The sequence below is a fragment of the Phyllostomus hastatus genome, unplaced genomic scaffold (genome assembly GCF_019186645.2).
Source record: "Phyllostomus hastatus isolate PE091 unplaced genomic scaffold, TTU_PhHast_1.1 phas_scaffold_345, whole genome shotgun sequence".
NCBI classification, from domain to species: Eukaryota; Metazoa; Chordata; class Mammalia; order Chiroptera; family Phyllostomidae; genus Phyllostomus; species Phyllostomus hastatus.
In genome coordinates, this window is record NW_025334024.1 from 12,863,600 (window position 1) to 12,877,948 (window position 14,349).

The 14,349-nt window shown below is 62.9% G+C and overlaps 1 protein-coding gene across 2 annotated transcripts in view; it reads right to left on the bottom strand.

Moving 5' to 3' along the window:
- VAC14 (VAC14 component of PIKFYVE complex) overlaps positions 1-14,349 on the bottom strand; it is a 94,147-nt gene that overhangs the window by 7,759 nt on the left and 72,039 nt on the right. Inside the window, exons 15-16 of one of the 2 annotated variants that reach the window (XM_045819053.1) lie at positions 1,688-1,862; positions 202-320 (exon numbers count right to left, since the gene is read on the bottom strand). In XM_045819053.1, the coding sequence (XP_045675009.1) occupies positions 202-320; positions 1,688-1,862 (294 nt within the window). Of the gene's footprint in view, positions 1-154; positions 321-1,687; positions 1,863-14,349 lie in introns of both variants that reach the window. The other variant, XM_045819054.1, reaches the window with a different exon arrangement.

A 14,349-nucleotide genomic window follows, 5' to 3' on the forward strand; every position in this document is an offset into this window, starting at 1 on the left:
CCCCACTCCCCAGGCTCGGGGTGGCCCTGCTTGCTGCCCGCAGCAGACACACCCTCCGAGGCCCCTAACGGCCGATGTCACAGGCCCAGGGCAGGTGCAGGCACGGCTGGACTGCTCCCCGGGACGGGGGCGTGGGGGAGCTCCTGGCCCCCACCTGTCTTTCAGCGGCTGCACCCGGAGCACTGTGAAAGCGAAGGATACAACTTCTGGATGAGGTCGTAGGCGTGCCGATAGTTCTGGGTGAGGAAGCAGAGGGACACTGTGGTGACTGGGTTGTGGCACCAGGAGCGGTACAGGCAGCAGAACAGGTTCTGGCTCTCCTGGGGAAAGAGGTGTGAGCAGTTAGCAGAGCCCCGGCCCCCCTGCCTGCTCCTTCCCCCCGGGGGTCCCCAGGGTCCCCGGGGAGGGGAAGGCCCTTCTGGAGAGCCAGGAGCCAGCTCAGCACCTCGAGCTGTCTGGCAGCCCGGCTGGGAACATGCTGTCACAAAGGAAATGCTGACAGCTCCTCCTCAGACCCTGTCATTACTCCCGGTCCCACAGGCCACGTGGTGGTGGTGATGCCCGGAGGGGAGTGAGCCTGTCCTTGGTGCTGGCATTTCTGCTCTCGGCAAATAACAGTTAATTGTTGTCCCCGGGACCCTGTGCTCCTGGAGCCTGGGGGGCCGGAGGGGGTGTGAGGGGAGGGCGCAGAGTGTGGGTGGGGTGGGAGTTCCCCTCGCCCTCAGACATGGTCTGTCCTCCCTCCTTTGCGGCCTACCTTGACCTCAGGAACCAGCCCAGGAGCTGAGCCCACAGTCGGGGCAGCCTCTGCGCTGAGGAAAGTTGCTAAGGCCCCTGTGAATGTCTGAGAGGAACCGCAGGGAGGAGCCCGGGGTGTGGCCTGGATCACTGGGAGCCTGGTGGCCCCAGATGCCCTTGGACCAGGCCTGATGCCCCTGGGAAGGGGCAGATGCAGGGTCTGAGCTGGGAGGGAGGGTGTGGGGGTGGTGGCCACAGCCTGGATCGGGGATAAAACCCCCGGAGCCACGGGCCGCCCCTGGAGACCCTCTGCCGCTCAGCCTCTGTCCCCAGGCTGAGTGCGACTTTGACAATGGTGCCCAGAGCAGGACGGTGGGACGGTGAGTGCCTCCCTGCTCTCTGGTCAGCCTGGGGGTCCTCACCAAGGACTGGGACAAGCAGTGCTGTGACACCCTGGCTTCCGACAGGGTGCCTTTTGAGACAGATGTGTCTGTGGGAGAGCAGGGCCAGGGCAGGGCCAGGGAGGGGCCAAGAGGGCAGCAACCCCTGGTCTCTGGCAGGGTGACAGCCCACAGGCCTGACCCTGACAGGGCTGTAGCACCCGGAGAGCCTCACCCTGTTGGGTCCCACCTTGTGGGCCCTGAACCGACCCCGCTGTGTGTGTGCGGGGCAGTGCCAGGGGGGCACGTGGACCCCGGAGCAGGGCGCAGGGCCTTCTGTGGGTGGAGACCTCTGCAGTGCCGCTCCGGGGGACCCGGCGGAGACTCGTGCGTGGCCGTGCCGACACGGAGCCGACCTGGGGGCACCGTACTGCACACTGCACCGGGGAGACCTCCAGTTTCACCCCGCCTCCTCCCGAGAACCTGCTGGGGCGGCGGGGGCTGGCACGGCGGAGCGCCCGTGTGCACACAGGACCAAGCCCGAGGCCAGGGCCCACGGACGCCAGTACCAGGGTCTTCAGGTCCTTGAGCTGGTTGCGCAGCTGGAACAGCTCTGTGGAGGTGAGCAGGATGGTGTTGAGGGTATGCACCATGGTGGAGGCGAACTTGAGGTCTTCTTCCCGGAGCAGGATGTCCGCCATCGAGTGGAAGATGTTCTCTGCGTTCAGCAGGAGGCAGAGCTGCCTGGAGGGCAAGCAGAGCACGTTACAGGAGCCCCCAGGCCTCACCCTCGGACCCTCTCCCGGCCCTGTCGGCCCCCTGAGGAAGTAAATCTGCCTTTCCCCAGGGTTGGCGTGGGGCCCGTGGGCATCAGTCCCACGGGCCTGGCCCCACGTCTCCCGAACCCCTCGCTGTGGCCCAGCCCCTCCGGAGCCCATGGGCTGTATTCACCCCCGAGCTCTAGCCCAGGCCAGGACAACCACCGCAGGGACTCCGGCTGCCCATGTGGCCGCAGGGCCCCACGCTGCCTTCCTGGTCTCCCGGCCAGACCTTCTCTCCGCCTCACAGACTCTGACAGACTCTGACAGACAGCTGCTGGGGTCACCTGTGCGCAGTCCCCACGCCCCTCCCCTGGGGCCCCCGGGTCAGGAGCTGGCGTGTGTTGTTCACGCCGCCACGCTGGCCTGCAGACGGGCCTGCGGTGCGCCGGGCTCGGGGCACGTGTGGGGGAGCGCGCCCTACAGCCGCCCGAGTGTCCTCTCCACTGTTCGGATGAGGCGGCTCTGGCGCAGGGAGGCGGAGCGACTTGACCGAGGTCGTGGGACTAGTGAGGGCCACTTTTCCTTTCTACCGCCTCCTCTCTAGTGAGTCTAGGGAGGATGAGGCTTGGGTTTGCTGGAAAGGAGTCCCTATTTTATAAGAAGGAAAACGGAGAACCCAGAGAATAAAGACGGACAGCTTTTCCGGGGTCCCTGGGCCAAAGCGATGTCAGTAGTAACACCCGGGTCCCAAGGACAGGCTCAGAGGAAGCCTGCCGACCTCCCAAGGTGACCCCTGTGCCGGTGGGGTGGGCGAGTGGCTGGTGAGGAGGGGACCCACCCCCAGCTGTGTGCCTGACTCCCAGTCTCTGTTCCTGGGAAGCACCACGGACCGCGCCTGGGGCTGGAGGGGACACGGTGTGAGGCTGAAGCTGTCCATTCCAGGCAGCCGAACTCGCAGGAAACTCCGGCTGTCAGGGACCGGCTTCCCGCTTCCCTCTCAACACCAGCTGTGCCTCGGAGCCAGGCTGCGCAAGATTCCTCCCCGCCTCAGGCCCGGAGAAACCCCACACCAGCCAGTGCAAACGCTGGACAGGCGGCTCCAGCCTAGGCCCGGCTGGAAGCAGCAGACTTGGGCAAGAAACTACCAGAGAAATTGAAACAAGGCTGCTGAGGAGAAGCAGTGGGGTGGGGGTGGGGGTCACCAGGCTCTGCTATCACCTGGGGGCTCCCTTGCTTGCCTGGTGTGGGTGGGGGGTGGTGGGCAAAGGTCCCGGAGCTTGGTGCTCCGGAACAGCTGTGCGACCCGATGTCCTCGCATAATGTCTTCGCTTCACAACCGGGGGCGATGCCTATTTGCACAACGGGGGCTACTCAGAGGGCAGCTGCCAAGACTAGTGACAACGGGCGTGGGGTGTGCGGTGTATGGTGAACGGAACCTCTGGTTGGATAACCCATTGGCACCACGGGTGAGGGTTGCAGCCAGCTCCCAGGAGAAAGCCTGGCCCTCTGGCAGAGCAGAGACAGCACCTCCTGTCCCCTCGAGGTCCTCCCAGCCCTCGATGAGCCGTCTCCAGGGCCATGGGATAGAAATGTCCCAGGAGGGCAGGCCGGGGAGGAAGGGGAGCGTTCTGACAAATGGTCACAAGTGCCCGTCGCCTGCAGCTGCCGCCGTCTCCATGACAGAGGCCAACAGCTGAGCCTGCTGCCAGGCAGCGCTCTCCAGGGACCATAGGCCAGCGGGGACGGCAGGGGAGGCCACGGAGGGACAGGCAGAGGGGGTGGCAGTGAGGAGGAGAGGGCACCGAGGCCGCCTCCTGTCCCTAAGACCCGGGGAACACCGAGGGCGTTGCAGAAGGTCAAGGTCGGCAGCGCTCCCTGGAAACGCCCTCCCTGGCCCCAGGGGCACCGAGCTCTCCTGGCTCCCCGCCACCTCTTCTCCCGGGGCCGCGGCAGCTCTGCTCTCTCCAGTCGTGTCTCTTGGGGTCACATCTGGTCCCGTGATTATTCTCAAAGCTGCCTCTAGGTCGGTGGCTCCCACGTGCACCTCTGGAACCCCCCTGAGCTCCGGAGGAGAGCCGCTTGCCTCGTGGACCGCCCTGCATGGCTGCCCAACGGGCGTTTCAAACTTGGCAGGGCCGGAACACAACCCTGGGCCCCCCGCTGTCCCCACGTCAGGAAATGGTGGCACTGCCCACCCAGCCGCCCCAGCCCCCAGCAGGGAGTCACGCTGGCCAACTGGGCCTCCGAGCCCACCACCGTGTGCCGGGCGGGCCGAGGGCTCTGCCTTCAGGGCACATCCCACCTCCTCCTGGCCCTAGGGCGGGCGTCAGCCATCTCTTGCCTTGCCAGCTCCACCACTGGCTCCTAGTCAGCCTCCTTGCCTCTTCACTCACTGCCAGAGTCCACCCTCCACGCACCAACTGGGGCGCTCCTTCAAGTGCTCCCCAGAGCGTGGCACTCCCAGGGGCTCCCACCTGGATCTAAATGAGACCCGGCTCCTCACCACGGCTCCAGGACCCTGCACCTGCCGGTCAGTTCCTCTCCGGTCTCAGCTCTTACAATTCCTCCTTCACTCCCGCCACACGGGCCTCTTGTACTTGACTTGTGTTCCCGACCTCTGGCCTGGCCTGGGGAGCTGCTCGGGGACTGGCTCCTTCTAGCCATCAAATTCCCGGCTCCGACCCCAAGCCCCACGTGAGGTCTCTGTCCGACGCACACCCTGCTCCAGTGGCCCTTTCTAAGGAAAGCCCTGCTCCTTTCCAAATGAATCACCTGGTCGAGGGACTTGTTTACCAGGTGCCGGCTGCCTCTCCCACCAGAACATGCCTGGGACCCTCGCGTCCCTCAGGCCGAGAGGAAGGCCTGGCACTCAGCAATCAGTGTTGAGCTTTGCTGTGTGGAGGTCAGCTGTGCTGGCGCCGACCAAAGGTTTCACCGACAGGCCCGAGGACACTCCTGCTCAGCGCCAGCCCGCCCCTGTGCACATCCCGGGCAGGCCCCCGCGTGCGGGGGGCACTCTGGGCTGCAGAGAGCAGCTGCCGTGAGGTTGCATCTGCACCCCGATCACCCACAGCCTGGCTGCCCTGCTGAGGGCGAGCTGGGACGCTTCTCACCAAGCCTCACACAACCCTGGGCAGGGGGCACTGTAGCCCCCGAGCAGAGGACCAGCTGCCCATCACACCGCCAACCAGCGAGCGGAGCAGGGAGAGAGGATCCAGACCCAGAAGAGTCGACATCCAGAACCTGAATCCCTCCTCACTGCTCTGCCTCCTCGGTGCCTATTAAGAGCAGGTGCCGGGGCGTCCTGCCGGGTGGGGCTGGCAGATGGCGGCCTCGCAGGGCTGCTGCGTCATCACTTCTCTGCTGAGCCCCAGCCTGGCTGGAGCTGCCTGCCTGACTCTCAAGCATAGCATCCATAATGGAACACAGCTTGTTGGCATTAACCATTTGCCAATATTTTTAATACCCACAATGAAGCGCTATTCATCACAAGACAATGGCTGAGGAAACGCCTCGGGACAAGGCGGAGGGTGGGCAGGGCAGGTCCTGGCACACCCACCTGGGGCTGGCGTTGGGCAGGGGCCCACATGTGCGTGCCCGACCCCTGACCCGCACACCGGAGTCCCCGTGGATGGGGCTCTGCCTTCCTCTCCCCAAGCGTCTGGGCTCACGCTGGGAGGGGGCCATCCTCTTTTGCTCCCCTGCCACACACCAGGGGCTCTCAGGGGAGCGACCTGTTTTCAAACTGCCCGAGGCCCCCCGGACCCAAGAGAGGGACCGCCCACTTTCCCCAATGGCTTGAAACTTCGCTGCTTTCTTTGGGGCAGCCTCAAAGGCTAAGGCCTATGCTGGGCCCGGGGACAGTGACCACCTGGAGGTGGCCACACCACACTTGCCAGGATGGTGTGAGCTCACAGCGCTACTCCTTCAAACACTAACACTGGCCAAGTGTCCACTGTGCTACCGACTCCGGCCCTGGTGGCCACCAGCTTCAGTGCTGGCCCACGGGGGCATGTGCTATCCCTAGCCCCCACCAGGCCCCCACCCACAGCCTCTGCTTTAGGTGACATGTGGCCCAGAGTTGGGGGGAGGACAATCGATTCCGGACTGGCCAGTCGTGCCCCAAGTCGTGTGGCCTAGCCTGGGCAGAGAAGGCTGGCCCTCGAGGCAACAGCTGCCGCCCAGCTCCCTGGAGGAAGGTCGGGCAGAGGCTCGTCCCCCCAGGTGGCAGGGAGCCTGGTACCCTCCTTTGCCCTGTCCCAGGGGTGGGGGAGGGGCCACCACTGCTTCTCCTCCAGGGACCTGGGCAGGCCACCCCCTCGGGCGAGGCCCAATCTTGGTTTGGAGGAAAAGCCCTGCCCAGAGGCTCTGAACCCCACACCCAGGCTGAGTGTGGGCAGGAGCAGGTGCTGGACGCTGCTCTCCAAGGGTGCCAGGTGGGGCTGCTTCTGCCGCCAGCTGCCTGTCCCCACCTGGCCAGCCCCACCATCACAGGTTCATCCTGTGGGCCCAGGCAGGGCAGGAGGGAACAGTTTGGCATGGTGGGTGGTGAGAGGTGAGTGTGAGCATCCCCTTTCAGGACAGACACAACTTGGGTGCCTTCGGAAAGGCATGGAGGTGCGGGGGGGGGGGGGAAGTGGGGAAGACAGGCTGGGGCAGCAGGGGGCCCCCAGTGTGGTGCCCCCTTGGGGAGGAAGCATTCTGGCCCCCTGCCGTGTGGGCTCTGGGGAGTCTGGACTCTGTCATGTGGTTTCAGGGAAGATGTAAGGCTTCCTTCCGTGACCCCACTTCCCTGAGCCCTCTGAAAACAGGACCAGCGAAGTCACCGTGGCCAGAAACAGCCTTCCCCACCCTCGCCGTCAGCAGACCCTCCCCAGGTCCCCGGGCCATTTTCTCGGTGCCCGTGCTGGCCTTCTGGGGCTCTTCTCTGGCTCCACCCCCAAGTAAGGGCATGCGGACGCCCCGCCCGTTCTGACACTGAGCCCCGAGCTGAGGCTGACTGGGGAAGCAGGCTGCTGCCCTCCGCTCCCCTCTTCCTCGGGCGGGCCTGTCAGGCGGAGACAAGGGCGGAGGCGGACGGCACTGACCCACGGCAGAGGTGCCCCGGGTGAGCGCTCAGTGTGGAGGGCCCGGGAACGCCCCATCTCTGACCTGCGGAGCCCCACGGAGCCCCACAGTGAGTTGGCCCAAGGCCACTGGACAGGGGTGTGGGAGGGGCACCCACTGACCCCGGAAAAGTGGAAAGAGAGGCTGGAACAATCATGTCCTCCTAGGCCTGTCCCCTTCTCAACTGTCCCAAGCAATAATCTGACCACGCCGATGGGTGGCCCCCGCACAGAGCATAGAACGGCTGACCTGGTGGGGAGAGACACTGGACTCCAGCCCACTTGAGTGGGAAGAGACGCCAATGTTGAGACGGGTGTGAAGGCTGGGGTGCCGCCTCCCACCCAACCTTTCCCAGTTGCTATTCACACAGTCCAGTCCTGCTTCAACCCTTGCCTTCCTCTTGGCACTAACTGCCCACGACAAACAGAGAATTCAGAATCAGCCTCAGATGCCAAGTCCCGGGGTGGACAGGTGTGCCCAGCTCTCTGATGCCCCCATCTCCCATGGGGTCAAGGGGACGCGTCCTCCCCGGGCCCGTCCAGGCCCCCAGGAACTGTGCTGGGCTGGCGCCACTGAGAGGCAGGCACGTGGGTGACTTCTCGAGGCGCCTCCTGTGGGGCCAGGCCTGGAGAGCTGCCCCAGACCCCTGCAGAAGCCCCCTGCCCTCTTGTTGCCCCCACCCGGTCCTTCATGCCTCTCCTTCATCAGGACCCCCGCCCCGCCATCTCCCGCCCAGGCAGGCCCAGCTCTCCCGCCCCACTGGGCCTGCGAGCTCCGCTCTTTGGTGGGGGGCGCGGACTGGGGGACCTCGAGGTGACAGGTCTGCTGCGCTGTCCTGCTGAGGGCTGCCCGCTCTGAGGGGGCACTGGGCGGGCGGCCCCGGTTCACACTGCTTCTCTGAGGCGACTGACGGCCCTACACCAGCCGGCACCAGGACCTCGCCGACCAGCTGGTGGGGGTGGGGGTGGGGGTGGCAACAAGCTTCAGGCCCCTCTCGTCCAGGCACTCTGGAGGGCAGATCCAAACCATTTCTGTCGCCCGCCCTGAGTGTTCCCGTTCAAGGTCCCCCCTCCCTGCTCTGGCCTGGCCTCCTTCCTTCACTCATGTCCGGCGCCCGCTGCTCACGCCCGCAGCCGGCCGATGCTGCGCACGGAGACAGGCCCTCGCTTCCTCTCTCCACCAGCCACTAGCGGGTGTCCGTGTCCTCTCAGTGGTCAGAGGCCAGTGGGACACAGGCTTTCCAGGGAGATGCCTGGAGTCTCACAGCTGTAACTCTGAAGTGCGGCCGAATGTCAAGTATAGAAAATGCAGGGGCCCTGAGCCATTCCCATGGGAAAAGGACCTTCCTGGCCTTGCTCTGCCCGACAGCTGGGATGCTTCAGGAATTTAAAGGGCAAGCAGCTTTCGGGGGCCAGTGTAACATCAGGATGTGGGAGGAAGGAGTGGTCTCCCCTCTGAAGTTCAGAAAGCTCCGGAGTTTCACTGCACCCTCCCCCGCCCCTCCCTCGCTCCTCTTCCCATCCAGCTCTCTGCTTCCCAAGTATGAACATTGTAAATCTGTTTTATTTATTTCAATCAATCCTTGGCAGTGTGCCCCTCAGGGCAGAGGCAGCCATGGTAACCCTGCCAACTCATGCCTTAAAAATCCATCGCGTTTAATGCACTCGGTGTGTCTGATGCACTTAAAAGTTTTGGGGGTAGGGTGGTGGGAGTGGGAGGAGGAGGCAGGAGGACTTGTTTTTCTGGGTCTCGCTGGGGGCTGGGGGGAAGGCGATGGAGGGTGGACACGGCCTGATGGGACTGGGGCTGAGGGAGAGGAACAAAGAGGGTCTCTGGCCACTCGGCTCTCTGCCCCCCTGTTCAGGAGCGGCACGGCCAGACTCTGGGCCACCAGCAACCTGGGCCGAGCCCGCCCAGCTCCTGCCACTCGGGCAGGAGTGGCTGAGAACACCAGAGGGCTGCATGGAGGGAGCTGGGGCCCAGGCCCCTTGGCCAGGCTGGCCCTTCCCTTCTGTTTTGGGGTTGGCTCTGGGGGCCGTGGTGAGAGTGGGGCAGAGCCAGGAGGGGTGGCCGCGTCCGCCACCACCCAGGGTGGCCACGTGCGGGGCTCTGCCTGCTCTCAGGACAGAAGTCGTCTTCTGTGCTCGGACCAGCTGGCCTACTCGGCCTCATTTCCCACGTGCTGCTGTCAACCTGGCCATGGGGGACTCTCCTGTCCATTTTCAGGCATCTCCCCAGCCCTTTCGGGCCTCTGTCCAAGCTGTCCTCATCCCCACCCCTGGCGGGGCTCTCACGGCTGCTGGTTCCCCGCCGTCTCTGTCCTCGAGCTCCGTGTGGCCCGTCGCCCTCCGGAGCTCCCTCTCCTGACGCTCGGGTGGAGTGTGTCTCCTTTCTCGCCCTAGGCTCCCCAAGGCCGGAGGTGTCGGAAACCCCATTAGGCTGGCCCAGGGCCCCGGCGGGCAACAGGGCGATAGATGGTTGTGGGACAGAAACTTGATCACTGGGAGAGGCAAGGCGGCCTGGATCGTGTCAGTCATGGGATCCAGTCCGCACGGGGAGCCGCACGCTCAGGGGCCTGGGAGCCGGGTGGCATCGGAACCGTGCAGCAGGGCTTCCTTCCAGTGTCTGGTTCTGGCCAAACACCTGCAGAATTCGCAAGGAGGGGCCTCTGAGGGACTCAGCAGGCGTCTGGTTTACAGGTGAGGTCCGGGTGCATGCCCCACAAGAGGCTGCACCTTCTAGCCCACACAGAGACGTCCCAGAGAATGGCTGGAGGCAGGTCACATGGCAAGAGGCTGTGGGGACCCCAGGAGACAAGCAAAGAAGACCCTGGGGACTTGGTTGAGGGGTACTGGGCCCTGGAGAAAAAGGCAGGATGGGGAGGAGCAGGCAGGGGTGAGAAGACAGTGGGGCAGGCTGTGAGAGTGGGGCCTTGAGCCCTTGGTGAAAAAGCCCACAGCTGCTGAGTGTCATCTTTTGAATACTCCAGCAAAGAAGACAAAAGACAAGGAAACCCTATTGTTTTCATGACAATCAACTCTAAGAAAGGCCAACATATGCCAAGCCCTTGCGAGTGGCCGGGCTCCTGTCTTCTTCTGTCACCAGGACTTCCTTCAGGCTGAAGCCTCGTTTCCTGCCCAGTGTCGGCCCCAGGCAACAGACATCTGGGAGCACATTACGTCCCCGAAACCCTGTAAGCGTGGGACAGGTCTCCTTCTCAGAGTGGCAGAGAAGCAAACGAGAGCCTTGCTAAGGTCCTGGTCTGCTCGGCCGGCCTGGTGCCTGAGCTGAACGGCTGCCTCACCCGACACCGGGCCACAGGCTCCAGGGCCCACCTGGCTCCGGATACCACCAGGTCTTCTGGTGGACTGGAACCCACCCGGGCTCCTCCAGAACCTTCTTGTGGATTTGAGGCGGCTTATCTGCAGACCAGCTCCCTCCACCCCACCCTCTGCCTGGGGCGACCACTGCGCGTGGCAGGCGCTGACCACGCCTGGCTGGGACCGAGCTGCCCGGGCCACACCTGGCCCGGCCCTGCCCTGCTGGGGCGGTAGTTTTTGGCCAAGGGGTCGGGCAGGAGGCAGAATCTGGGATCTGCACCCACAGCTCTGCTGCCAGGACCCAAACTCAGACCTGGGGAAATCTGTGGGAGCGGCTCCATTAGCAGGTTCCCAGAAACCTCTGCTAGGAGCCACGGCTCCTAAGTTTGGGTCCTGGGGCAGGGGTGGGGGCGTGATTTCAATTCCGCTGCTGGAGCTCTGAACTCAGGCCAGCGCTGCCAGGGACACAGCATCTCTGAGCCCCACATGCCTGGGGGTGCCCTGGGCGGACTGTTACAGAAAGAACCACCCATGGAACCTTTCTTTCCTTTGAACCCTCGGTGCTCCCACCTTCCAAGCAGGATTTCCTCCTAAGATGTGCTGAGTCTCCCCACCATGGTGGCCCTGCCTGGAAGAGGTGCACGCCGCCCTACTGCCAGCACACAGCGGGGGGAAACCGTTTCCTGGCCCCACGCCTGCCGGCCCCGCCCCGCCCCACCAACTTCCAGCCAGGCTCACAGAGGCCCTCGGAGGTCATGTGCTCACGGGACCGAAGTCAGGGATGGGTCTACGGCCACACAGCAGGGTCTTGGCGGAGTCGAGGCCCTGACTCCACCCGTGCCTGCCCAGGACCGTCTATCGCCACCCTTACCTCATCGCCACTGGGCCTCCTCCAGAGCCGCGCGCCTGGGCTGGTCTCCCGGCCGCCACACCCCGGGGGAGGAAGCCCAGCTTCCCGGCTCTACCTTTGGCTTATGCTGCTGATGCCGTTCGTTCAGGCTGCATTTTTGGCTTCGGCAGAAGAGAACTGTCTCTGATTAGAGAGCTAGAACGATCTGTGCTTTTTGGGCCTTCGCACTGCTAGTCTGGGGGTTTCATAAAACCTTGTGAACTGAGATGGTTTTCTGTAGCTCTTTACAAGTGTCCACTTAAAGATAAACACCGGCAAACAGAACGGGAGGGGAAACACTAAGACCCATTGCTGGGAACCAGGAGTGAGTATCAGAGCCGCCCCACCGCTGAGTGTCCCGGAAAGTGGTGGGAAGATCCGGCTGAGAGGGGCCACAGCAACGCGATGGGGCACAGACAGCACGGAGGAGACGCCTTCTGTTCTTCTGGCCAGACGGAGAGGAGTTTTTTATTCACGCCCTCCTCTGCCCCCCGCTGCGAGGCTGGGACCCTCCTCTTGCGGTCAGTCCTTTCCAGGGAATTTGAAGGTGCTAACAACGGGCCTTTCACCCGACAGTTCCCTCCCAGCCCAGGGACTCTCCGCCAGACTGAACGCACGAGACGGAGAGAGGGTCCCAGAATGAGGTGCCCGTGCAAGTCCGCCTGCGGAAAGTGTCCTGCAAGTGTCCAAGCACCGGAGCCCCCGCCCCCTAGCGGAGGGGCCTGAGGGGAGCAGCCGTCCTGCCTGCCCCCCAGTGTCATGTGGTCACTGCCCACCACGCAGAGGCCAGGCCGCCACACAGGGAAATGGGCAACGGCTGCGGCGGCCTTGATAAGGGACCGTGACTCTGAGCGCACTGCCCTGGCCTGGGGACCGCACAGCGTCCACACTGCGCAAACGTGTTCAGGACCCCGAGCGGGGAGCTCTCTTCAGACGACGGTCAGGGAGTGAAACAAGGCCAGTGCCATTCCGAGTCCCAGAATCCTCTGCTGGAAAACCCACAACCGCAGCCGAAGCCAAATGGAGCTGTACACTTATTACAGCAAAGACAAAGTTTTGGAAGGAAATACTTGAAACTGAAGACAGAGGTTACTTTTGAGGCAGGAAGTGGTGGTTCAGGGTCTTTTACATTTTACGCTATGTTCATCTGCATCATTTCAGTTTTTATCTTATATGGTTTAAGTTTTGGCGAAACAGTACGTTGTTTTTTTAAAAAAAACTTAGAATCCCCTACGTCTCGGGATGATCCTGGACCCCCTCTGGGAGGTGGAAGAGACAGAGCAGGGCGCAGGGAGCAGGGCGGGGAAGGCGGCGCCTCCCCGAGGACGGCAGAGCTCCCCTCTCCGGGCCGCTGCAGATTTAACAATGAAAACTTGTATTTCACAGATGAGAGGATCAACAGCCTGGGAAATGGTATTTTTAGCTACTGTGGCTCTTTGCTTTAAAGGCGTAGGTTTCATCCAAAACCAGGCAAACCTCCTACAAAGTCTGCTTGTTAGCAAAAAGTGATTAGCATAATACAAGCCGGAGGAGAGGCCTGGCTCACTCAGAGGCAGGAGTGCCTACTCCAGGGGAGGCCTCCAGAAACAGGATTGAGGAGAAGAGGAAAAGTCTTATGAATGGAGACGAAGCCCCGTCTTCAGCCAGAACCCAGAAGCCACCTCGCACCAGGGGCCTGGGAGTTGCGGGTGCGCGGGGCCGCACGGGGTGAGGTCTGAGCCTGCAGACCCTCGCAGCGGTGCGTGGCCGGCCACCTTCTGAGCTGCTGTTTATTTAAATCACTTTGCCTCCTGCAACCACCTTCTTCCAAAACTAAGTACAGAGGGTCTTGGGGCTGCCTTTCCAGATGTCCTTCTGAGGGGAAGGGCAGAGCCAAGTCAGGTGGAGGAAGAGGGGTGAACTGGGAGACAGCAGGTGGGGACCATCAGCAGGAGGACCCAGGTGAAAGCTCAGGGAGGTGTCCTCATCTGAGGCCGGAGGCCCAGTCTGGCCCGGGCCCTGCTCCTGTGCTGCGGGCGAGGACACTGCGGCTCGGTGCCACCCCGTCCTCCCCAGGCCCCTCGGGCGCTCATGCCTGTCCACGTCTATCCATCCTGCCTTCCTTTCCGGCCTCTCCTCTCTGAGCCCAGCCCCTGCCCCACTCCCCTGCCACTGTGCTGGGCCTGTGGGCACATCTCTGAGGGCTGGCTGTCTTTTCTCTCCTAGAAACCCCTTAGTTGGCTCGGGAAGACTGAACATGTGAGGAAAGGCTTGAACTTTTCTCCCAACACCACAAAAATGAAATGAAAACTGCAGCCTTCCAAGAGCTATAATTACAGATACTCATCTCGGGAGCTGAGCTGGAGACAGATCGCAGTGGGCAGCTGCTCTATCGCACCAGGCCCTGAGCCCCGACAGGGGGGAGGGTGACCTTGGGCTGTGGGGGTGGGGCTGGGAGAGAAAGTGGTGGTGTGGTTGCTATTTCAGGCTTCACCGAGGGGCAGGAGCACAGGGGTGGAGGAATGAAGCTGCCGCCTCTCCACGGCCCCCTCCCCTCGGGGTCCCTAAGGAAGTAAGATCACACACAAGTCTTCCTGTGGAGGGTCAGGGGACCGGGAAATCCTCACAGATGGGGTGCACAGCTGAAGATCTGAGGAACCAATTACCACGCTACTGGGGGGCCGGGAGCAGCCAAAGGAGTTGGACCGCGGCAGCCACTCAGGCTTCAAGTGCAGGAAGGAAGTGAGGTAACTCCAGGAACTGCCAACTGCTAGGGCCAGAAGCTAATGACAGAGGTGGGTGGGTGGCTGGGGGCGGATCTCTTTCAGGAAAGGGGCTTAGATCTGTCAGGAGGGAGGGGCCCAGGCTTTGGGAAGAAGGAAAATGCTGACTTCACAGGAGAAATGAACTGATAAGGCAAGTTGGCTGAATTGGCAGGCACCTGGGATGAAGTGGCTGAAAGCAACATCCCCTAAAAAGCCAAACGAGTCAGGATGGGATGCCTGGGTACTGAGGAGGTTTTAAACTTGGTCTAGATTATCTGCTCAAACCGATGGTCCCGGCAGCACTGAAACTTCCAGAATGATGTAGCAGCCAGGCCCCTCGTCCAGCAAGCTTCCCAAGCCACTCCTGAATAGTCTTTAGTGTCTCACGAGGCCAATACCAGTGGAGGGAGT